Source organism: Crocodylus porosus, unplaced genomic scaffold (assembly GCF_001723895.1).
Source record: "Crocodylus porosus isolate Cpor-Errol unplaced genomic scaffold, CroPor_comp1, whole genome shotgun sequence".
NCBI lineage: Eukaryota > Metazoa > Chordata > Crocodylia > Crocodylidae > Crocodylus > Crocodylus porosus.
The window spans coordinates 5,880,915-5,906,611 of NW_017728921.1; the positions used below are offsets into that span (position 1 = coordinate 5,880,915).

Here is a 25,697-nt window from a genome sequence, read left to right on the forward strand (position 1 = left end):
CCCCGGTGCTCTTTCCTGCCAAGGCAGGGGGTCGGACTAGATGATCTACCTAGGTCCCTTCCGACTCTAGCTACTATGAAACTATGAAACATCACTTAGCCCAAGGTTCCAGCCACAGCTTTGATTTCCAAGAGGAAGGGATGCACAATAGGCTATTGTTTGCCTCATTGTTCTCATCTGGGTGCTGTCTCTTAGTGTGTTGCATTCTGATGAGCCTCATGGATTTTTGTGTTCTAGCGGAGGTAGAATCTCTTCCACTTGCTAACACGCCAGAGGTGTTTGGACTTCATCCTAATGCTGAAATTGGATATTATACACAGGCAGCTCGAGACATGTGGTCTCATCTCCTGGAGCTCCAGCCGCAAACAGGTACAGTTCTCTGTCACAACTCTTGCAACGAGAAAGCAAGCCCTGAGGGCCAGCTCCACAAAGGGACTTGAGCGCTGTACAGCTCAGCACCACACCACCTAATTTCTAGGTGTCCAGCTCTTGAAGTAGAATCCACAGCCCCTGCCTCAACTCCCTCTACCACGCAGGAGGAGGGGTTTGATTTGAGAGTGAGCATAGAAAATATAAAGGCCTTTAGCTTTAACCTCTCTGTGCTGTGTCTATTTCAGGTGAATCTGGTACTGGAATCAGTCGAGATGAATATATTGGACAGGTTGCCAAGGACATAGAAAACAAAATACCGCAAATATTTGATCTTGATCAGATAAGAAAGTCTTTGGGCACTGACATTTCACCTACAACAGTGGTGCTGTTACAGGAATTGGAACGTTTCAACAGACTGATTGTCCGTATGGCCAAATCACTGGCAGAGCTACAAAGAGTAAAGAGTATTATTATTCAAAGCTAATTCCTCTCTGCTGAAAGCTGCTGGGCTCTGAAATGTCTAAGTTATGTCTTTGTAAATTCTCTCATCAGGCCTTGGCTGGGGAAGTTGGAATGAGCAGCGAGCTAGATGAGGTGGCTCGGGCGCTCTTTAATGGACAGATCCCTAACATCTGGAGAAAGCTGGCCCCAGACACACTCAAAACACTTGGAAATTGGATGGTTTACTTCAGGAACAGATACAATCAGTACACGTCTTGGGTAAGTGAGGTGGGATGATTAATTTTTTATCTGTTTTGCATTTGCTGCCCAAAGTAGTGGTGAACTGTGTATCCTGATGCTAAGGTCTAAATCCTAATTGATCCGCACAGTTATGGCACTTGTTTATCAGCAGAACAGCAATTTTTGGCACTTAACACAGCCGGGTTTTTATTCCTACTTGTGGTGGAATAAGAGCCTCCTGCGTTCACTGCTTCTAGACGTAACATGGAGGAGGGTGGCCATCTGACCTAGTGGTTACTGCATTTCCCAAGGGAGTGTAAGATCTGAATTTTAGCCCCACCTTATCCACTGGAACATAGGGCTGGAATCATTTGGTTCACAGGCACTCAGTATCGATAAAGGAGTCTTTAAACCACGAAGACCATGCCACAGGTAAAAAACAGGTGAGAGCAGGGCATTGCCAATGCGCTGCCACTGTAACAGGAAGGAAGTAATTTATCTATGCTCAGCAGAGCCTAAGACAAGGACCAGACCTCTTGCTACAGAGGAAGGCAAAAACTTCCTGTGCCCATTAGACCTGGGCAAAAAATTCCTTCCTGACACCATCGCCAACTGCTAAGCCAGAACTCCCTGTCCTACTGCACTCTCCCTTCCATTACCTTAACTGAACTAGTTTAGTGTTAGTGGCAGTGGGTCCTTTCTTTCCCACCCCTGCACCTTCTTTGCTTGGAAGATTGGTCCAAGACTTCACTCCCCCTCACTGTATTCTAAGAAGTGGACTGAACTTGTGCCTTTCAATGGGGTGGAGGTGAGAGAGGGCTCTGAAATTTAAAAAAAAGGTAAGTAGACTTGAATACAGGGCTCACTCCTCACTAGAGTAGCATTCAGGTCACTGAGCCACCCTCCACTCTGCTTCTTGGTCTCACATCTCTTCACCTCCTGACTGCCTAATGGGTCTACTTCAAGAGGAGGGCTGGAGAGATCCTTAGCACACTTTTGTGTGGGTGGCCCAGCAATTAGTGCACTTTCCTAGGAAATAGGTGATGTTGGGTCAAGTTTCTGATGGGTGAGGACTGCCTAGATGCTGAGCAAGTGCCCTAACCACTGAGCAGAAAGGCCAGAGGGTCTGAGCAACAACCGGCTGGTAATCATGTGTTCTGCAGCTACAGCTTTGGGACTTAGTTGTCATACACATCTGAGTGAGTGCATAGTGCCCAGGCATCTGTTCAGACATAGTGCAGTCGTCTATGCATGCTCAGTAGCTATATGAGAACTGCGTGTAAGTGCGTTTAGGCCTGCAGAGGTGAGATACAGTTTAGACCATGATACAAAAAAATGCTTTAACAGAAAGCTGATTGCAACTGGTACAGGTGACAGCACAGGTGACTACCCCTAGCAGCACTGAATCCTTGCACAGGATGGGGTGACTGGCACTGAGCACTGGCAGTGCCTGTCTTGCATTGCTGGGGCTAGCAGGTGACTGTGTGGGCTCGTGGCCAGCGCTGCTCAGCGGCTGTATCTTTTAAGTGCTGTTTTGTCTGATTTTTTCAGGTCACTGAGAGCGAACCAAATGTGATATGGCTTGCTGGACTACACATTCCGGAGTCTTATCTCACAGCTCTTGTACAAGCCACATGCAGGAAGAACAGCTGGCCACTGGATCGCTCCACTTTGTACACACACGTGACTAAGTACAGCACTGCTGAGGAGGTCACCGAGCGCCCCGGACAAGGTAGCACTTGGTTCAAGCACAGGTTGAGAAAGACGACCCACAGTGAACAGCCTGTAGAGGCCCATTAATAGCAAAAAGTGTCTTCACAGGAGCAACTTGGTGTTTTTTCCCATAGATGCTTTAGACAAGCTGTTACCTTTTTCTGTCGTTCTGCAGGATGTTTTGTTTCTGGTCTGTATCTGGAAGGAGCAGACTGGGACATTGAGAACAGCTGTCTCATCAAGAGCAAGCCCAAAGTCTTGGTGGTAGATTTGCCTATTCTAAAGATCATTCCTATTGAAGCTCATAGACTCAAGCTACAGGTATGACCACTCTGCTGAAAGCAGGTGTTACAAGTTTTTTGTTGCTATTACCTAGATTGCTTGCCAGTCCCCTTTCTCTGTCTGCAGACAGTGTGTGGACAGGCATTTTAGTAGTATACTAATATCACTGTTTTAAGGATGATTTCTAGTATGACATGTACACTACCTCATTTTTCCTCCCTCAAGTAGTTGTCTCTGCTAGTATCTATCAGCTTAAGCGCCGTTTTTATCAGTAACTAACCCATATATCTTCAGCCAATAAAATTATGAAATAAAAATAAGCAGCTGCTCAAAAGATGCTGGGCTTGCAGTAACCCCCCAGACAAAGTCCTTGCATATTACAGATAAATTGTATTTCAGCTTTTTTCTCTTCCATCTTCAGGCTTTAGATCCCAGTTTCTAAAGCCACTGGCTACACTAAATATAAGGGTCCACTTCTGCAGACACTAAGCCCTGTTTAGGCTGCTTATCCCCGGGCTTAATTTTATTGTATAGAGCGGAACTACTTCCATGAGCAAAGGTTGTGTGGGGCCATGTCCTCCCTTGTACTTCAAACAATACCTGCCATGCTCATTGACTTTCCCTTTCTTTTAGAACACATTCCGGACCCCTGTATACACAACTTCCATGAGAAGAAATGCCATGGGTGTTGGCTTAGTTTTTGAAGCAGACCTTTTCACCACAAAGCACATTTCCCACTGGGTGCTGCAAGGGATTTGTCTCACTTTGAATGCTGACTGACACCAGAAAACATCAACTGCTGGATTTTCCATGCACAGAATCCATCGCTAGCACATGAAATCACTTTGCACCAAAAAGCATCAGGTCAGTTTTCCGTAGCTCAGTGTGTCAGGGGAGTTCAAAAGAGTTGCTTTAAATAAGAGGACAGCTGACAGAGATTTTTTTAAATTAAATATTTGCAGCAGTTTTTACTAAGCTGGTAGGCTTTAGCAGTACAAGGTGCATCTGATTTTGCTACTTCAACTCTGTTATCTATGTTTGAAAAAATAAAAGAGACATCAGCCATTTGTGTTTCCTTTTAGGACCTCTTCAGTCTAAACCACTAGTTCTCAATGTTTTGATGGTCAAGGCACCTCTTCATTAGACTCAAGGTCCCCATGGAAAAGCCCAGCTCTTAAGTTTCACTTGTTTTTTAACTATATAAAAATAACGGAGAGGTTTTTTGTTGCAAAAAATGTCAGAAAGACCACAGCAGGGCAGAATGTTTTTCTTTAACACTGGATTCTCTACTCTGGGTTGACCTTGGCAATTACGTTTGCACAACTAACAGTGCCTACCATGTGATACTTTCGGAAGGATCTCACCCCAGGGTGCCATCACACCTTGGTTGCAAATAACTGATCTAAAGGAGTTGGGTTGATGCAGCAGGTGAAGTGGTAACACACTCAAATGAAGCACACACACATACTGTAAGGAACATTCATGATTGTAAGAAACTTGTTTTTAATTATCCAGTGCATCACTTCTAGTGTCTTTTTTTAAGAGACTTCTTCCATCAGTGAACAAACAATTGCGTTGTTCAGTCATACAGCAGGTTGCCACAAAAATATGGCAACAGTCAAAACCAATGCTGGTTAATGCAATACACTTTAAAATGGTAAAACATTAAAACCACACACCTTCTTTTAACCATTTTCCAAGGACGTGGGCTTTTTTCTTTTATAAAGAAATCCTAACATGAAACAGCAGTGTATACTACCAAAACACAGTGCATGTGATTGACAGAAAATGCCGAGCAGGTTAATGCCAAAGGAATGGTGGACTGTCTTTGAAGAAGCAAGCCTTTGGGGGCTAGTCAAGATTAGTGTCTCACTAACTTGCGAGAATGGCGATACAGCCCCTGCACCCTGTGGGTATGCCCGAGTGCACATTTTAGACATGTCAAAACTAGCAAAAATGGCCTTTTTCGTGCTCAGGAAACTAATACTTATGCAAGGCAGAGGAGACCAGAATCACACAGGGTATTAACTGTGGAAAGAGGAGTAAAGGCAAGGCTGCAGTGCCACGGGGAACAAGAGGCAGATAGGGATCTTTATCAGCGTGAAGTATCGCATTGCTGAAGGCACACTTATTTATGTGTAAGAGCTGGGCGTCATTATTTTCCACGGGTTTTACTGCAATTGAGTAGACAGAGCAATACCACAAAGAGGGGAGTGACAGCATACCTAACAGATTATGATCCCTTTATGCTCTTCCCCAATAATCAAAGCGCAAATGCAGATATGAGCAAGCTGATTTCTTTTTCTCTGGGGGACAAGCACACTGCTGGAGGATAGTCCCTTAGGCCAAGCTAAAGACAAGCCACATTCCCCTGCCCCTTGCCCTCCCACAAAACAGAATGAGACAAGGTAAGGCACAACACATGAGATTTCCCCACCTCCATAAAGTATTTGGAGAACTAGGGCCGAGGGTTACTAAAGACTAGCCAAGGAAGCCTGGCATCTGATGTGGGGGGTGGGAGGGTAGTCTGGGTTAAGCACTCCCAAGTTAACTGACCCACATCCCAGCTAAAACATTATCTTTTAAATATTGAGGAGCTGATTAACACCCCCCGCAAAAAAAACAACACCACAAAAAACATTTTTGTCTCCAGCAATTCTGTTATTTCCCATGTTCTCCTTCCCTCAGTAGAAGCCACATATCCCTTGGCGGCTCTCCATAATTGACACATTTACAACTACCTGAAGTGTAGGTTTGCTAATAGCTGCTTTACAATCTGAACACCAGTGGCTCCTACATTGTTACAGCTTAACATTGCCAGATAATTCCCAAGCTACAATTTGGGCTTTGAAAACTTCCTTAACTCTCAGAATGGAGTGAGCCCAGGAGAACTTAGAGAACATAACTGAAATCATGATGAGTTCTGAAGGGGTTTTTACATTTTGACATTGAACGTATCTTACACCTTGGTAAGCAGCTTTGAGAGCCTTGTAAGGAAGGTGTGGTAAGTGCAAAGGATTCAGTAGTGTAGTAATATTTAAATAGTAGGCATCATTTCTAAATGCCAAAGCAGAAGCTGGCTTTCCATTAGGACAGAGTTCATACTCGCTCCACGAGGACTGTTAGCTAATAATTCTGATTCATGTTTTCTTCTCCAGTCTCCCAGAATAATAAGTTGAAGTTGTTAAAGATAGTTTAAATATGGATGTAAACCAAAATAATGCAGAGTTAATCAAATAAAAGCTTGTTGGGACCCTTGCAGTTTTGGAGAAGAACATCACAAAAAAAAAAAAGTAAAATCAGGATGTGATCAAGACCATGTGAAGAAGAGTTCTTTCTTAGGTCATCTAATCACGTATGTACATCTGCGTTCTTTTCAGTGCTGCCATCACAGCGGCTCTGTCACAAAAGTTAGTGACTGCGTATGAAATGCTACACACACACTATGGAGACATTGATTATCAAAGAAACATTGATATTTGTTGATAAAAGTTATCAGCCAATACATATTGCTGCAGGTTTATAATTAGTTAAGTTTATCTGTTGCTTGTTAATATTGATTAATAATGCAGACTGTAGCCTGTGCTTTTGTCCACATGTGCAGTTATAATAATGGAGTAGTACTTAGAAGCAAGCAGTCAGGTACACCTGATTTGGCCACAGCATTTATATACTTTGCAGTATGAACACAGTCATATTTGGGTTTCATTAAGTATGATAATCTAATGACAGATCTGGAAAAAATTTGGCATGCATGGGGTATTAAAAGAAACTTTACTGCAGATGAGGTTTATCCTATTTGATCACAGTGCAGAAATAGCAACAGAATAGAGCATCACATCACGTTACTTTGCTTAAACAGTTCTGTCCGTCCCTGAGTGCTTTCTGACCACTTTACTTTCATTGACCTGATCCACTGCCAACGTCTCAACCTCTGGCTGAGGCTGGGATGGTGCAACATGGTGAATTCTGTGCGCCACCCCAATGTGGGCCTTGTGCTGCTTCTCCCGGGCTGGGCTGTGTGGCTCACCTGATGTACGTTCTGAAGCAATGGGTGGAATAACTAAAGGCCTTTCTTTAATTAGGTGCATCTCTGCAGTCTCCCTGGCCAGTAAAAACGGAGTAGGATCAGGCATAGCATCGACAGGCTCTCGTAAAAGTAGCTTTCGGCCATCCGATCCTAGTCTGTAGGCCTCTTCAAATTCCGGGTTGAGTGGTGTTGACAGACTCTTCTTCATTCTGCGTCGTGGAGTTTCAGGTAGCTTGTCTTTAGGAGGGGCTGGCTTGTAGCTGGACAACACTGGACTTCCAGATGGGGTGGCATCAGAAGTCCCACTTGAACTCATGAGCTTTTTCTTGGTTGCATGGAGCTGTGAAGTCAGATATGCAATAGTGCTTGCTCGCTGCTCTAGTTCACTTGACAACATATTTAGCTTATGGCTTTTCATTTTTAACTCTTCTAAATACTTCTTTTCTCTTTCTTTGATGGTGTTTTCCAGCACCATTATCATTGCATTTTTTTGTTCCAGTTCCTTTAAAAATTCATTATTTTCAGTCTCTTTGTCTTTCAGCTGAGCTTCAAGTTCTTCGCACTTTCTTCTGAGTTCATCACTTCTTGAACTACCATTTCCTAGAAGAAAAGTAAACTTTTTCAAGGTGATTATAGTCAGTTAGTAAAACTGAGAAATGCAGTTCCTTTCTTTACAGTTTACTCCAAGCACTGTAAGGAAGCCTAACTTCTGGAAATAACCTGGTCACTTCATCATTTAGACTCTAGAGGATAATAATTTTATGTCCCGTTTCAAGCTTAATTCATCATTTAAGGATAGGAAGGGGATGAAAGGGGATGATAACAAGTGGAAATGCAAAGGGAGGAGACGCTTCAAGGAAACTGTTCAGCTTTGTACAGTAAATTTTATTGGTGCATAGAATTCCAGCCCAATTCTCCCACCTAACAGGTAATTTACCCGATGGGTTTGCTGGTTATAACCAAGACTCACACCCAATCTCAGGTCTCTTCAAAGGACATAAATAGGAAGTGGGGGGCACACCTAATATGAAAATCTTCCCTGGGGTTCAGAGCAGTTTAACATGAGGACTTAAGCAGTTTTGTGTGTGCTGACCAGCAGAAACTTAGGCAATGATGAAAGTAAGCAGCTGAGAAAGGGTTTTGAGAAACTTAGTGACACCTAAGTTGCTTTATAAATGTAGCTCTTATTATTTAACGTTTTACTGTATCCATCTGTAAAATGGGTACAGTAAGATGCCTATGCAAGGGGCAGACGGGAGGTCTGTACTCTGTGCCTAGTCCAGACATCATTCCTAGGGAATATTATGTTCTTACACAGCAGCAGCTGAAGCACAATACTTCCAAAAAGGCTGGAGGGTTTTCTTCAGCTGTGTAATGCAATTAGCGTATTAGTCAAGTTTCAGAAGAGTGTTTCATGGGAAGATGGAGACTATTTATAATCTCTGTGTTCTTGTGCAGAATACAGAGAAAGGATGGTCTGGTTGTTTAAGGAAAGGAGTGGGAATCAACAATTGTAGAGTCTATTCCTGGCTCTTCCATAGACTTCTTATGTGACCTTGAAAAAGAAACTGAGGGCAGGAATATTTTACACATACCCATATAATGAGACTGGCAAGAACTCTGAGATCTCTGGATGGAAGATATGATACAGAAATATTGTTATTCACTTGCGTTGGAAGGAGAGTACAAACACATTTCAAAAGTTAGAAGTTACTCAAAGACAATAAAGGAATTGCATGCACTGTATTTCTTACCCGTCAGGTCTGAACTCTTTACAGTCAGCTCATAGGTTAAATCTGAAAAATAAAAAGACCACAAACATGCCTGACTTACTGCACATCAGCTGCTCTGCATTACTTGCCCATGTGTCACATCTCCTTACCTCTCAGTACACGACAGCTGAACTCAACAGAACAGTGCTAATGACAGAGCAACCCTTCACTGAATGTAGGCTAACATGGGCAGTTACCATACAGCAGCTCCTCTCTGGTAAATACTTGCTGCCTTTTGACTGGCTGCAGTTTGTTCATTGCTTCTTACCCTGGTAGTGTGGACTCTCCTCTTCAAAAAAGTGAAGGCCTATTCAGATAAAGTTTCATAGACTATATTGCAGAGAAAAATCCTGCATCCTGGGAATAAAGTTACAGAGATGTAACAGAGCCTCTTTGGTTAGTTTTTCTAGCATGACAATTCACACTGAATGAGTCAGACGTTCAAAGGAGGGAGCTGTGCCAGTACACAATAAAAGGACCAGTCCTGATTGGCAGAAAACCAAAGAGCAACTTCTACTTTTGCTAGACCCAAGAGCATAGGTATGTTGTACTACAAGTATGTTACAAGCACTCCTATATTCTTATCTGAAATACCAGAACAGAAGCTTGTAGTTTTGAACCAATGTCTAAGGATCCCCTGCAGATTACCAAAGATGTCAACGAGCATGAAGTAATACGAGACATCAGCTCACAAAAATCCAGACTGCACTTGTTTCAACTAATTGTACTTTGAATGTGCTGGTGCTAATTTGTGTGCTAAAACATGTAATGCACTGTAAAGCTTCAGAGTACAAGAGACAGTGCTTTATAGAGGGCTCAGTACCAAGAAGTAAAAGCATCTCCCCAAATGCTGTATCTGGTTAGAGGTGTCAGTTCTGGTCATTCTGGCAGCCGCTCACTTTGCAGCATGTCACCTGGCACTGGATTACAACTACGACATGGTACTTCAAGTGGCTTCAGGAAAAAGGAGGTTTGGGAGTGAAGACACAAAGCTGAGCCACTAAGCAGGGAGACAGCCTGGCCTACGGGGTGGAGCACTGGAGCTGAAGAGACCTGAACTAGTCCTAGATCTGCCTCCACCTGCAAGCTAACTGTGGAAAAGGCCCTGTGCCTTGGTTTTAACTTCTGTAAAATGGGGAGGAGGAGGCCAACTCCCACATGGAGCATTCGGAGATGCCTAGGCACTATAATGATCCTTGGTTACCTGTGCAGTGCTGTTGCAGGCGCCGGATCTCAGCATGCAAGCCTTTGAGCGTGTTGGCATGTTCCCGCTGCAGGAACAAGAGATTCTTCTGGGCACTGTGTAACTGGTTCTCCAAATTTGACGCTGCCATCCTGTCATCCAGGTAACCTGTTATTAAACAGAACTGGCATTAGAGCACCCGATTACCTTGCAAACAGGCTAATTCTACTGGGGGGGGGAGGGTGTCAATCTGGAGGAACTCTGCAGATGCTAGAGAAATGACATAGGCCCACAGACACATTTTTGGTTCAGAAGACTGATCTGCTGGCAAGCATGTCCACTGACTCCTCTGATGGAGCACGAATGGGAAAATTCATAGAAAGGCTGAGTGCATTCTAGGCAGCAGCACAGAACTGGGGGTGAGGGGTCACGGGGCACTTGGTTGTTTGTAGTTAACACATTTATTGGATTAACTCCAGACAGGCTTTATGCACTAATCCTTTTAGAAGATTAAGATGGTGCTGAGGAAATGCAAGGCTGGCCAACCCCCTGCTGTGCCTGGGCTTTGATTCACCTCTTGGGACACACATGATAAGTCCAGGTAGAGTGGGAGGGAACAGAGCGCTGAAGGGCATTGCCAACTGTACAAAACCAACCATGTGTTTAGTGAACGCCCAGAAGCTGCACAACATCTGCCTTTCACTAGCAGTGACAGAACTTAGTCAGGAAGAAGAGCAAGTGGTTGCTAAGGATGTAGGTGAATATAACAAGTGAAAGACCTGGCTAGCTGGGTGAGGTCCTTGGGCAGAGCTGCAAGCCACTGGGTGAAGTTTCTGCTTTATCATTCCTGGCAACTGTACAGCTGTGCGTGGAGGGCTTTTTTTTTTTTTTTTTTAAAAGGTGATGGCTCCTGGGTACAAGAAGTAAAAGCCTCCCTGCCTCTAGCCTGACCCAATTTCTCCAGTACTCTGGCTGGGGAGGTGTGTGCATAACAGATATTAGCCAAGCAAGCACCTGACAGCCTCCCAGACAAGCATGCAAGCCACCAAACTGGAGGTCAGGACTAGCTAGGCCTGCCCTACCTCTTCTCTTGCTAGTGGATCACTATACCACCAGCTGTCATCTCCCAGTTCTTCCCCCTTAGCCAGGAGAAGAGCCCTCCTGCTGGCTTTCCCTCTCTTTTCCAGCCCCCTTGCATCACAACTCCCTGTCCTTCACAGAATATTTGCCAGGTACTTGACACAGATTCAAGAGGTGGGTGGTTATCTGTGGGTGTCTGGGGTCAGGCAGAAGGCAGGGCAGGGTCGCACCCTGGCAACTCCCTGGTTCAGAGAGGCATAAGCTTTCACCGGCAGTAGCCTACTTCAGCAATCCAGCCACAGCAAGTGATGAAATCAGCTGCTGCCTGCAACAGCTTATGCCTCCAAATCATTTAGTCTCTAACATGCCACCCTGCCCTGTCTTGGCTTGCTACAGGTTGTAATGGGCCCTTCTGTACGTGCCCTGCTGTTTCTGCTCTTCCAAATAAACATAAAAAAGCAGAGAGAAGAGCACCCACCACAGAGGCAGGCCTCAGAGCAGTGCTTTACAGTTACTATGCCTCTAGTACGACTTGCGTTAGAGAGCAAGGGAGCACAAAAGTGCATGCACACATGCATGTACCCAAATTTGCTTTTGTACTGTACACATCAAGGTAACGGGAACTCATGACAAAGAAAGCTGCTTATCAGCAGTGCTATACTGGAGTGCAATCAGGGAGAGTGGGTATCCAGCACCATGTGGTTCAGTGATGCTTTCTTATCAGGAGATTTGTTAGCTCCCCTGACAGTTCAGGGTGCCTAACCTCCTGTCAAAAAAGAGCCTTTCAGACAGTCACAAGATCCTGAATTCATGGCAGACAAATGGCACTAGAAAATATAATTGGGGGTGCTGGGTGGTGTGGAGTGCACCCACCTGACTCTGCCTCTCCCGTTTGGCACGCACTGGTGCGGTGCACGTGGTGGGGGCGCTGGGAGCGGTGCTGCAGCACTGGCGGTGCTGGAACCAGCCCAGTTTGGGGGGGTGGGGGCATCCTTGTTAGCCCTGGACTTCCGCTGCCTATGGTGGCAGGTCTTTGACATCTTGCAGCAGAGCGCCCTCTGGTGGTACAGGGGGGTGGTGGGGTGCACTCATGGCCCCATAAATGGAGGATATTTGGCAGAATTACAGTCCTCTAGAAATCACCATTCTCCTCATCTTTGCATGCTGTTTGCAATATGCAGCCTGTTAGAAGAGGTAGTCACAGTGGCACCAAACAAGCAGCAGCAGACCATGCTGCTGCTCCTGCTACTAGGTTTCCCCCACCATAAGACAGACCCCACTCCCCTTCTGGGAGGCTTCCTGCAGGGTAGGAGCCCCTACTATACTTTAGTATCCCTCACTTTTGCTGGGACAACAGCCTTCTGCTGCTGCCAGCGAGGGTGTCAGCTGCAAAGTTAATAAGTGTGCACTCAGTCCCATCCCCCAAATCATTAATGAGGCTATTAAACAGCACTGGACCTAGGACAGCACCCTGGGGAAGACTCTCCATCTCAGTTCCAAACTAGACATCAAGCCACTGATGACTACTTGCCAAACATGAAGATCTAACCAACTATGCATCCACTTTCTAGTTCTTTTATCTGGTCTGTACTTCCTTAGTGTAGTAATGAAAGTGTCATGGGAGACAGTGTCAAAAGCCCTGCTGAAGTCAAAGTCAGTCATGTCTACTGCTCTCCCCCACATCCACAGAGGTCACTGTCACAGCTGGTCAGGCATCGCTAAGTGGCTCTTGATGAATCCATGCTGGCCAGTCCTTAGATGATCTACTCTACAATCTTCCCTGGTACTGAGATTAGAGTGACCGGTCTGCAAGTCCCCCAGGTCCCCTTCTTCCCCTTTTAAAGATGGGCGCTAGATTCAGTCACCCAGAACCTAACCTGGTTGCAATGTCAAGTAACCCTGCCAGATTGATGGGCGTCTGAGCAGCTTTAGACAATAGCATTATGATAGTCTTCAGCCACGTGACCACATAATATTTCTCCTCTGGGCTCCCTGCTTTATTCTGTGCACTGGGTAGGTGAACAAGGAGAAAATTCAAAAGCAATATTCTTTTTACATAGACTCTTTCTGCTATGTCAGCTGGAGGTTGCACTCCCCATGGAAACAGAAGCTGGACTGTCAAAAAGAGGCAAGGAGCTGCTGAAGAATCATTTTGCAAGGCAGTGGCAGCATGGAGCTGATATAGATATTTGTAAAATAGTACTGTAAATACCACTGTGCCAGGCTCTGCAGGATGGAGCAGCAAAAGCAATCCATCAGACTGTCGTCATAAGGACCCTAACAAATGATGCTGGCACTGCTCTAGGCAAGAGACCACTTGACTGGATAAATAAGATACACTTGCATGCATGCCCTGGCATATATAGGATTTCAGTAAGACAGGATCAGTCCAGAGTCATAGCTCTTTTCCTGGTGAGGGGGTGGGGGAGATCTTACAAATGCGGAGTTCCCACCACGCCATACTTTTTCATAGCCCATGGGACCCGATGATCGCTTTAAAATGGACTGTTCCATCATATTAGCGGCCTTGGGGCACCATTAATTTTAAAGGCTGTCAATATTTCTGTTGCGTTCTCTTTTTAAAATGATGTAGTTGTGTCTTGCAAAGCAGAGTTCAGACAAATAAAAGCTTTACTGAATCATCTGATGTCTTAAGTGTTTATTCCATCTCTTGACTAAATGCGACAGCCGACTGAAAACTGCATAGCAGGATTTTCAGCTACAGTAGACTTCCAGTGGCAGGTTCCGATTTGATTCGGAGAGATTAAAGGGTCTCCTGATTTGATTCAGATTCAGAGATTTGGCCACCAAATCGAATCAGTGACTGAAGCTTCACACAGTCCTAGTAAAAAGGTTTCTTCTAACCTGCTCAAAGTATTGTGTGAAAAAACAGCCTGTGGAGGACGTCTAGAATCCTTTCCCATGACAGCAGCTAGTAATAGAAACTCTGTTCCTGTAGGTTAAGAACAAATGTAAAAGCTAATAGGAACAAGGAGCTTTAAGAGCCACAAAGCAGAAACAGAAGATGTGTTCAGAAATGCAGCCTAGTTTAAGATGGAAAACAAACAGCAGGCAGCCTGCCAGCCCCTCTGGGGGCCTGGAAACCTTTGCTGCAGACAGTCACTGCACTGCTCCAAACGAGGGGTTATTTTTAATCCACCTAGTTTACATGTTAAGAACACATGGAGATCAGCTCATCTGAAGGAAAAAATCTGAGGCAGACTAGTTTCCAGGCTGTCAGAAAATGCTGATTTCCACTGCCAGAAATTCACAGCCAGGCCCACAGCATCCTCCCCCTCACAGGAGGGCAGAGTCAATCAGGGAAACAGATGGATTTGATAGAGCTGAAGTCAGGCAGCACCGCCTTCCCATCCTCTAAAGATACAGACTACTGTACAGCCCTTTCATGAGCTTCCCCACTCCTTACTGCAGCATAAGGAGCAAACCTGGCTGGTGATGCAATGCCAGGCTGTCCCTTATACCTCCTCTAAAGAGAACAGAAGACGAAGGCTAATGGCAGAGGTAATGCTGTGTAAAGAACTGGTAGTATCACTTCCATTAGCATTGCCATGTGCTGGTAGCACCAGACCACCTCCAGGACTTCTCTGCCCAGTTACACGTCAGCCCACAGCGGATGGAGACAATCCCATGGGGTTTGTGTAAATGGACTGTGCAGGTTCCAGAAAGGGTGGGCAAACAACCCTACAGGAGAGCAAAGAGAGGACTTTGTCTTGCAGCTGGCACTTGCCACGGAAAGATGCCTCAGCTATGAGAGCAGACACCTGTCACAGACATGTTTGCAGACTAGCAGAGCGTCCTAAACCAGTCGTCACTTTGTGACTTTGCGTAAAGCTCAAAATTGAGCAGCTGTAGGACTTCAGGAATCAGGATGAAATGGATCCCACGTCAGACAGGTGGCACTGACATAAAACAGATACTTACCTTTTTAAAAATTCTATTGCTTTTATGATGCAGAAGTGCCATTGCACCCTAACCCAGATGGCCTTTCCTAGAGCAAAGTGGGAAGCAAGGAGGGGAGGACTAGAAAACACACACAACTCAGAAAAGTTTTAAATAGCTTTTCAGGTGCCGCCTGCTTTGTATAGAGAGGAGACCGAACCGAACATATTAACAACTCATCCGGGAAAAGAATATAAATGTTCTCAGTTGGCCACCTAAGACAAGTCAGTTAAACAAAGAGCACACATTATTTTCTTTCTGATTTGTCAGGAAACCACATGTTCCTCATAAACTGTCCATCCAGTGTCAGTATAATTCTGAGTAGGACTGTAAGCATAGATTTAAGTAGGGGGGGAAAGAGGGAGGAGAACAGACAGTTTGGGCGTGAGACCAGAGAACGCTGCAACTCAAGACATGATCCTGAAAAAGACAGACTCCAAGCTGGCATGACTGCTTTTTAAAAAGGTATATGCTATGTACAGAAAAATAGGTGACATTTCTCTCCCAAGCACAGAATGCTCTTCAATACTTCAGCTGTTTGTTCTGTCAATAAGGTTTTATTCTTTACTTTGCTGGAGGCCATTTGTGATTTTGGAACTGTTTACTGTATTACAAATACTGCTGAACAGGATAATGCAGCCATTATTGCTTTTAATGAGGACGTACCTTTGGTCAATAAAGCAGACTAATCCAGCATTTTTTTTTTTTTACAGTCTCCCATCATTGCTTCACGGAGAGAACCGGCTCTTGTTCCGCTTTGATTTCAGACCATAGCTAACAGCTGCAAACGGCTTTAAAACAAAAAAGCAATGTCTGAGTAGAGTTCACTCTAAGGAAAGCAGGCATTGTGTGTTTAAACATTTTGACTGGATTCTGCATGTCCGAAGGAGTTACTCTCATTTTAAAGCTGGTATAAGTGACCGCAAAGCTCTTCCCTCTGCAGTGCTGTAAAAGCAACTCAGCGTTAGGAAGAGTATGACCTTCCCTTGCATGTGCATTAGGGAACTCTACTTACTTGGCCAAGAGATGGGGAGATGCTTCAGAGGCAAAACTAGGCAACTATGGGGGTAAGTGCAGATACACACAGAAAAGTGACATTCTGGAGCACTTCAGCTGCCTTCCTGAAGATACATTTTTGTACACACACATTGGTAAAAGCTTCATATCTTGCACCGCCTGCAGGACAGAGGAGTCACTATTGTTTTGCTTCAACAGGAACTCAGTGCTATTCAATGGGATGCACCTAGGTGGAGAAGTTCAGGACTGCAAACCCCAAATATAAGGGAGCAGACTTCCTTTAAAATACTTCCCATCTCCTCTTAAAGCGCATCTAGATAAATGATGAAGAAAGCACTATATCAATTCACAATGAAAACAAATGGCAGCACCCTGCCAATACACCCATGGCTAACAGAAACACATGGTCCTTAAAAATATTGTCGTTAACTTTAAACATCATGATTCAGACTACTGCACATAAAGTAATTACTTTCGGAGGCTTAAAAGAGATGCTGCCAATTTAAAGGCCACACATCTTCATGAAACTGGTTTAAATCACAGTCCAGCAGTCTAACGCCATAAACTGCCTGTGAAACCCGAGGAAACTCAAGCTCCTCCAGCTTGCTCGCTCGGTGCCTTGGATAACACTGCGCCTAGTCAGTTTCATGGTTTGAGGACAGTCGACTTCCTTGTTTGGGCGGCTTTCAAAGCAGAACCAAAGCGACCGCTGCCAGCGCGTCAGAGCAGCGAGCCCCACAACCAGCAATCCTTGCTGCTTCGGGATGGCAGGGCAGTACCTTGTACCCGACGGTACAAGGCTCAGAAGAAATGGGGTGAGAGGAGGGGTGGTTCATCATAAGGGAGCATGAATCCACAGATATCCATCCAGAATGATTAAGGGTCTAGCCCTTCAAGATCTCATAGACATCAGGGCTGGAAGGGACCTTGCAAGATCATTGGTCCAGCCCCCGCCCAAGGGGCAAGAAGTCAGCTGGGGTCAGATCACCCCAGCAAGATAAACATCCAAGCATTTCTTAAAGGTATCTAGAGTAAGTGCTTGTACCACTTCTGGGCGGAGTCTATTCCAGACTCTGGAGACTCAGACGGTAAAGAAGTTTTTCCTTATATCCAGTCTAAAAGGGTCTTCCAGCAGTCTGCAACCATTAGACCTCATCTTCCCTTTGGGTGCCCTGGTGAACAGATGTTCTTCCAGTTCCCGATGCACCCCCTTATATACTTCTAGGCTGCCACCAAGGCACCCTTGAGCCTTCGCTTCTCTAGATTGAAGAGTCCCAAGGCTCTGAGCCCGTTCTCATAAGGCCTGTTCTCTTGACCTCTAATCATGCACGTGGCCCTCCTTTGGACTCTCAAGCTTCGCCACGTCCTTTTTAAAAAGTGTGGAGCCCAGAATTGGATGCAGTACTTCAGCTGCACCATCACCAACGCCGAGTAAAGTGGGAGGATGAGTTCTTGGGTCTTGCTTGAAAAGACTACTTCACATGAGTAACGAAGCCAGGACAAATCACACAGAGCAGGTAACCATCCCGCAGTGCACTGCATACAGACAGAGACCCAGCAGTACAAAGCAACCTTTTGTTCCAGGTCCCGCAAGCCAGCGAATGCACAGCAAGACGAGCTTTCCTACCGTGCTCACATATGACCCTTCCCTTGTGGAGGGGTTTTGTTTTTCAGTATCTAGCCACCCATTCCTGCCCTTCCCCTCTACCCCAACACTCCTTAAAGCAAAGCGACAAGAATTCAGCTGGGCAGTCACAAGTCGAACACTACCCTTTAAAACAATTAACAGGAAAGCTAAACAAGTCCTATTTGTTTTCAGTTTTCACATTGGCACTTGTCTGAGGAACATGCTCATGAACAGTCCATGCTTTTCATCTAGGAAAAAAAAATCTTGTATTCCACTCTCCAACAATGAGGTTTTCAATACGGTAGTCTCAAAGGGCAGAGAAATAAGCATCTAGCTACAGCAAGAAATGCTGAACCAGATCCCAAATCTGCCTGTAAAAATTAAAGTATTAAAAAATGGATTATTCGCTTCTGTTGGAGACCTCCTTAAGGAGAACAGGTAGAGGTAACTAAATGGCATTCTTTCAGATGTACTCCTTCACTGATGGTTACATACACCTATTTAGACCCTCTCCTCTTCTAGCACAAGGGGGAGAGTTTTCACTTGCATTGACAATATTTTTTTACCCACCTCAAGAAGGGAACATTTGACCAGCTCCTTCCAGTGGCAGAGAAAGAATTACCTGCCCAAATTAACTGTATTAAGCAAAATGAGCCCTCAATCCAGCAAGTCAAAAGCAGAGATATTCAGCAGCTTGTAGAGGGCAAATTCCCTACTGTTGGTAGAGAATGCCTCACACTAGCCCTGCCTCAACCTTAAATCATTATTTTTTTCCTTTAGGAAAAGACTGCTAAACCAAATGAAAGACAGTGAAACTGAGGGGAGAGTTGCCAACGACAGGAGAGATGGGCATTCATGCCAAGCAATGGCGCAAGTTCTATAGTTGAATCTTGCTTCACAAATGATAGAGGCAGGGGTGAAGGGAGGGTAGGTACTTTCTGATCCAAACTCTTTCCCAGCTCTTCAGAGTATTTCTGGGACAGCCGACAGCATTTTCGGGTGGTAAATTGGGCTCCTGTGCACAAAGTGGAATGCCTGCCTACTGCATCCCGAGTGAGATACGAAAATGGAAATGTCGATCTGGAATTCGAGACAGGCTATTAAGACAGCGCTGGAACAAAGCCTAACTAGCCATGCCCATAATGTTTTATTCTTGTCTGGCAGAAATCAGTTAAACAACAAGAGAGCCGTCTCCCTCCAGATGGCACCTACTCCATCCATCTCCCAGTCTTCTACTTCAATGCCTCAGTCACGCACCGATATCTTATGCTGGAACACAATGCTTATACCAGGCAGACAATTATTTTCCTCTTAGCTGACAGTGAACCACTGCCCAATCAAAGAGACCAGAAGCAACCAGAGTCATGTCCCAAGTTTTGTAGCAAATCCAGTGCTAGAAAGTCATCGAGAGAGCAAGCACAGAATCCCTGTTGAAGACTCTTCCAAATTTCCATTTGATTCCCATTTCAAAAGGCAACAAATATCTTCCTGTCACCAAACTGACTTTGTATTACTGAAAGTTTAACATGGTTCAGTTGATTAAATATGATGCGACACATATTTGCTCTTGCTCCCTTGACCTTTGAATAGGCCCAATACAGTCTCCTGCTGAATGTGTCAGTGTTTCCCCTTCCTTCAGAGTTGCTAGAAAACACATTAGATACTCCCTATTAAGCTAACACTTCTTTCCCTTCTCATACCCTGTATGCGATTGAGATATACACCTACAGTTGTATCTGTATGCCACCAATGATTTGTCAGTCATGGACTCTAATTTCTCAAGGCCTTGTCATTTACTTAATGACAAATTATAGTCTCTCGAAAGAGGGAAAGCGAGAAGAAAGAAAACAGATGCGTTATGATCCTTTTCCCTCCCTGCAAATTATTGTTTTGTATCTTAAATGTTAAGGAACTGCTATTTCTAACACTTTTTCTTTGCAATTCCCCTCCCCACTCCTATTTTCCAGACAGAGACTTCTACAGTCTGTCTTTAGCTGACCTCTGAACATCCCTGAGAAAGTACAGGTTTTAACGTCACTGCTGAGTTATTTTTGGTTACTGTGACAGTAACCAGTACATCAGCAGGAAGAATAATTAAGAGGAGGCAGTCTCAGGGACAGTTCTTTAATGTTTCTAGATGCTCAAAAAGTGAGGGGAAAATGAGCAACCTGGTACTTTATCCACACAATGCATCAGCTTCATATAAATCTGACACAATTTATCTTAAACCGTGATGACTCTAAAGACTGATTCAAACAGAGTCTATGAAATCATACAGTCATAGAACTGGAAAGGACCTGCAAGGCCGTCAAGTCACAGGCACAAAGTTATTGGGCTCATTCTTGAAACTAATGTCAGGCCCAAAGACACTGCACTAAAATCGGACTGGAAGTGACGCAAGCAGTCAGAAAAAACAACACTTTAGCAGGTATGTCCAGCACTCACCAGTACTGGAGTGCCCCACAGAGAACCCAGTCAGGAATGCTAGAGATGGGTCATGGTCTGCGTCCACACAGGTATGCAGACCATGGCCATCACTGGCACCCAGTACCTTGGGCATACAGCTGGTCGGGGAAAAAGTTCACTTCAGTCAGGCTTCGTTTCAAAGCCTTAAGAACAGATCCAATTTGGGGTGGGAGGATGTCAGTCTGTGCTTTGGTGAAGCTGACTTCCTTTACAAAGGTTTGAGAGATGAATATTTTCTACATTTGCTCCATGAAAAACAGAGCCATTTCTGACACACTAATAATGATAATGTTTCAGCTGAATTCTACTTAGGCATTTCAAGTGAGTTTTTTCTTCCTCTTTCAGCACCAGAGCCATTCCCTGGAAGTGTCATATCCTTCAAGATTTCTTTGTTATTCCAGTGCAATGTCTAGCAAAGCTATAGAAAGCAACAGGAAGGGCGAGCTTTGCTTTCTGGGTTGACTGCAGTTCAGTCTGTCCAGCATTTCAGCCGGCTAGCTAATGTTACTCTACTGTAGGCAATTCATGTAGGCAAAGGAATGGAAGAGGGGGGTACTCAATACCACCTACAGCTTAAATTGAAGAGTGTTATTGGGCAAGTTTGTAAAGATGGGCTTCCTCCTACTTCTGTTAAAGTCAACAGAACTCCCACTGACTTCAGTTAAAGCACAATTTAGCCCCAGGTTACTTAGAAGACAATTCTTCCCCTCACAAGAGCATATTGGGCACACCTGTGCATGCATTAAGGCACTTTTCCTAATGCATATTAAATTTAGTATCTCTAATGTGAGGTACTAAATAAACATGCATTAGGTTCCTTCATGAGCAGTAACAAATGCATGCAGTTTTTAAGTGATGTTTAATGCTCAGTAGCCTATTTTACTGTGAATTAGCATAACAGCACAGATTTTTATGTGATGCCTTAACGTGCAGTAAAACAGGCTACTGTGCATTAAAATGCATGTGTAGACATGCCCATGGAGTGTCATACTTCTGTACATGAGTTTGGAGCCACATGCCATTAAAAGCGAGAGAGTGAGAGAGACAAAGCTCCAAGGCTTTTCATTGACAGCAATGCCTCATTAAGTCCTTTCCATATTATTTTAAACAGAGCTCCTGATGTTGGTCTTGTAGGAAACACAAGAAGAAAAAGGATCTGTTGTCATCTCTGGAATGTCCTGATTCTGGACGCTTGATTTTTTGATCTCAGTGCTTCGTTAAGACTAGTTTTGCCTTTACTTTTCCCTGAACTTGGATATTGTGTACCTTGGAAAAATAGCCCTACCCCTACCAACAAGCACACACACTGGACCTGTGCAGCTCTTCGACCTAAACTACAGGCCTGATTGCCTTCAACCACTGTACTTGCACAGGCTGAGCAATAGTTTACTCTCAGCAGTAGAGCACAGATCTCAAGTTACAGCCACTCTCTGGATTACAATGATGTTTCAGGCAAAAAAGCGGCAATTCAGTCATTCCTACGTTCAGCTCCTGTGTGATAATTTCCAGGGAAGTCCTATAACATATGTGCAGCATTTTGGCTCTACAAACATGAATGGGAAGTATTTTACTGCTCTCATTTTCTTGTTAAACTGTTTCATCGCTGGAGATGGGACTGTTCTAGAGTAATGACTTCCAATGACAGGCTAATGCATCAATGTTTGTATCTTCATTCGTTTTGCTCAAAACAAGGGTTTAAAAGCAAAGGATGCAGAGGACAAACAACAGGGATGTTATCGCTCTGCTTCTGTTCCTTCCTTAATTGTATTTTTTAATAAAAACATTATTAATAAATAAGCAAACGTAAGTAGTCATCAGTGTAGCCATATGCCATTACGGCTCTACTCCCCTTACTAACTCCAAGCATAGTCACTGAATATCCCTGGTCTATGTAGCCCTGGAGATCTGCTAGACCAAGTACTTGTAAAAAGCATACAGAATGAGATCCAGGAGCATACACTTGCACTTCTGATAGAGTAGGATCAGGTTTATAAGAGTGGAGAGCAAAATTAAATCAAGTTTTCTGAGCATCTGATCTCTACCGCAAAGGCAGCACTTCTTAAACTAGAGTACAGTAGCTTCTGTAAAGTTATTCCCAAGCTCTATTACCCCCAAAACAGACATCGCAGTGTTACTGAAGGTACATCATTTTTTGGTACTTTTTATGTTTCAGGGCTTTTAATAGCTTTGGCCTTGAACTCTAGCTTTCAGCCTTTTGAATAATTTAAGTCACAGACAAAAAACAATGTACTCTTTTAGGATATCAGTTATATACAACAAGATTTTCCATCTTTAGAGCTGCAGGAAACTGCCTCATGACCTGTCAGCAAGCATCGGACAAAATTTCAAACTCAAGCATTTTCTTTTGTTTTTAAAAAGCACAGAACATGTCAGTTCTCACCATAAACATTCATTTTGTTTTCTGGCCTACCTTGCAAATATTGTGTCTTCTGAATAAGTTGCGTCCAGAGACAGGATGTTTGGCTCTAGATTAGATCAGCTACTGCAGAAACAAGATAACTGCAGATACACTGAAGGCAAAGGAGTCTGCCTTGGGAACGAATAATGAGCAATGTGAAAGCAAGACGTATCCTGCTACCCGTGTCACTTGTCTGCCTCTGTTTTAGCCAAACTCCATATTTAGTGCTAGCAGACAGCTTTCAGGACTGTAGGGCTCTCTGTTCCATTACTGATCTACCATCTTAAAGGCTCATTTCTTACCTCAGTTAACTCAGAATCATAAATAATGAGGGTGGGCAGGGACCTCAGGAGGTCATTTAGTCCCAACCCCCTGCTCAAAGCAGGACCAACCCCAACTAGATCATCCCAGCAAAGCTTTGTCAAGTTGGGTCCAAGGACGGAGCTTCTACCACCTCTCTGGGTCACCCATTCCAGTGCTTTACTACCCTCCTAGGGAGAAAGTGTTTTCTAATATCTAACCTCAACTTCCCTTGCTGCAACTCGAGCCCATTGCTCTTTGTTCTGTCATCTGCCACCGCTGAGAACAGTCCAGCTCCATCCTCTTTGCAACACCCCCCCCCCCCACAGGAGTTGAAGGCTGCTATTAAATCACCTCTCAGTCTTCTCTTCCCCAGACTAAATAAGCCCAATTCCCTCAGCCTCTCCTCATCAGTCATGTTTCCTAGCCCCTGAACCATTTTCGCTGCTGTCTGCTGGACTCTCTCCAATTTGTCCACATCCTTTCTGTAGTGCCCAAAACTGGACACAGTACTACAGGTGTCCAGGGGAATAACCTGATGAGAGTTTTACAATCAACTTCACTAAATGAGAGATGATACCCCAAATACAATTAAAGGTATGGAGTAAACTCCTTTACAGTATGTTCTTATATAGCTATCTTTTCTTAGCATATTAGTACTAATATAACATAATATGGCATAATATAACATACACACAATTACTTTGAAGTGCCTACCCCAGGCTCAGTATCACATAATCAACCGACTTCTCCAGCTAGCCAAGGCACATTAATATTGAAAGTGACATCCCTACAAGGTAATTTTTGGAGACAAGAGTCACGTATAGATGCTGATGATTACTAACTGCTGTACTGATGCACTGCTCCCTCCTCTTGCCGGGGAGGGGAACAGTTTTAATACCATGCAGTAACCAATGCCTCAGTATCTGTAGTTAGCTGCTGTGGGTTCATTAGAGAGGAGTGCTGGTTCCTGCAAATGGAGGCAAAGCCGCTCCGAGAGCCTGACATTGGACGCAAGAGCAAAACAGCAGAACAAAAAAAATTCAAGAGTAGCAAATAAATCATTCACCTGATTTTGCTCTTTAGAATATTATGCCAGATGAAGACACAAGATGCGATCAGATGACAGCTCAGACGGCATCCTGCAGATGCAAAGGAAATCAATAGAGTCCTGATTCTGCAGCCTGAATGATAAGATTTCTCTCCAAACAAAGGGCAGCCTCCCCACTTTAACTCCACCCATGTTCTGAGGCTGCATCATTCAGCACCACCACGTTTTCAACGGCATTGCCGGAGCTGCTGCACTTTGTAGTCTAACAATATTGCTTGTGCTTGTCATATTCACTTATCATAATACATTCCCAGCACCTAAAGCAGAGCAGATTCTACAAAAGTGTCTAATGTTTGCAAGACATCTATGTGCTTATGCAATGCAGTAAGAATAATGATGTGGAACAAGCACTTTTTTGTACGTTGCAGTAAAACAGACATAAAAAGCTTAAATAAGAGAGCCAGACCTCAATTACTTCAGCTCCTCTAAAACTTCCCTCCCACCCCAGCTCCTTCCTTCTTTTCAGACCTTCAACCGCCCCCTTCAACTCCTACACCCGGCTTAATTTCACCGATGGGAAATCAGAGAGTCTCCGACCTGATGATGCCCGAACGGTCCCTTAAAGCATCAATATTAAGCTGCCGGGTCGCTGATCTTACAGCAAGTTATCATATACCAAAAACGTCACCATGTGTCATTGACAAATTAATCGACAGTGTCACTTTTTCAAACAGAGATTCAGGAAGACGAACGTGTCTGAACTTTCCCCCCCACCGCAAATAAAGACAGAGCTACTAAATCGTCTCATGTTCACGATGCAAAATGAAACATCCTTACAAAGGGCTGAAGAGCTGACAGAGGGCTCGTTCTGTATTATCCACGTGTATATACGTGCCTGTCCATGCAAATGCACATGGCTACACACGTGTGTAGGGCGCATACAACAGCAATGTCGAAGCGAGGCAGACAACCCCAAGGCACCGTCTTACAGCTGGCTTCAAAAATTCCCAGGGGCTGTTCGCCACTAGCTTTCCTAAGTCTGGAGAAAGCAAGTGAGCCAGCGGCAAATGGCAGCATCCAAGGTAGGTCGACCGGCCCACGGCAGCCGAAACCCCCCCGCCGCAGACCCCCGCCCCTGCGGTCCTTGGACCAGCGCCGCAGAGCTCCCCGCCCAGGGACGACGGGCTGGGCCGCCACCACGTCAGGGGGCGCCGCGCGCCCACCGCGTGCTACGGCACCGCGCCACAGAAACCGGCAGGATTTGGGGGGCTAAGACTGGAGTATTTGGGGGCTGACCCCTCAGTTACTGTGGAATGAAGCCGCAAGATTTTGGGGCATAAACCCCCACTATTTTAGGGGCTAGCCCCCCAGTTTTTGGGGAATGGAGCTGCAGTATTTTGGGAGCTTAAACTGCAGTATTATGGGCTAAAACCCCAGTTTTGGGGGCTAAAACGGCAATATTTTGGGGCAAAAATTGGAGTATTTGGGGGGGTGAACCCCCTAGTTTTTGTGGACTGAAACCCCAGTATTCTGAGGCTAAAGCCCCAGTATTTTGGGGCGAACCCCCTAGGATTTGGGGGCCTAACCCCCCAATTTTTATGGGCTGGGGCCGCAGCACTTGGGGGCAGAGCCCAGGTCTCCCGCGGCCGCCCCAGCAGCGAGGAGGAATTTCAGGCCCGGCCGCAGCTGCCTCCCTCCCCTCCCGCGGCGGAGTGGGGCCGGGGCCGGGGCCGCGGCTCCCGGG

The 25,697-nt window shown here is 44.9% G+C and overlaps 2 protein-coding genes across 4 annotated transcripts in view; one reads left to right on the forward strand and one right to left on the reverse strand.

The window, feature by feature from the left end:
- Positions 1 to 4,113, forward strand: part of DNAH10 (dynein axonemal heavy chain 10) — an 81,764-nt gene extending 77,651 nt beyond the window's left edge. For both annotated transcript variants that reach the window (XM_019538905.1, XM_019538904.1), the window contains 6 exons: positions 238 to 369; positions 618 to 829; positions 925 to 1,092; positions 2,605 to 2,785; positions 2,942 to 3,087; positions 3,682 to 4,113. In XM_019538905.1, the coding sequence (XP_019394450.1) occupies positions 238 to 369; positions 618 to 829; positions 925 to 1,092; positions 2,605 to 2,785; positions 2,942 to 3,087; positions 3,682 to 3,828 (986 nt within the window). In that variant the 3' untranslated portion in view covers positions 3,829 to 4,113. The remainder of the gene's footprint in view (positions 1 to 237; positions 370 to 617; positions 830 to 924; positions 1,093 to 2,604; positions 2,786 to 2,941; positions 3,088 to 3,681) is intronic.
- A 405-nt stretch (positions 4,114 to 4,518) lies between these two features.
- The window catches only part of CCDC92 (coiled-coil domain containing 92), a 22,399-nt gene continuing 1,220 nt past the window's right edge, over positions 4,519 to 25,697 (reverse strand). Inside the window, exons 1-4 of one of the 2 annotated variants that reach the window (XM_019538907.1) lie at positions 23,972 to 24,387; positions 10,055 to 10,201; positions 8,833 to 8,874; positions 5,725 to 7,678 (exon numbers count right to left, since the gene is read on the reverse strand). In XM_019538907.1, the coding sequence (XP_019394452.1) occupies positions 6,903 to 7,678; positions 8,833 to 8,874; positions 10,055 to 10,184 (948 nt within the window). In that variant the 5' untranslated portion in view covers positions 10,185 to 10,201; positions 23,972 to 24,387 and the 3' untranslated portion in view covers positions 5,725 to 6,902. Of the gene's footprint in view, positions 7,679 to 8,832; positions 8,875 to 10,054; positions 10,202 to 23,971; positions 24,388 to 25,697 lie in introns of those variants that run through there. The other variant, XM_019538906.1, reaches the window with a different exon arrangement.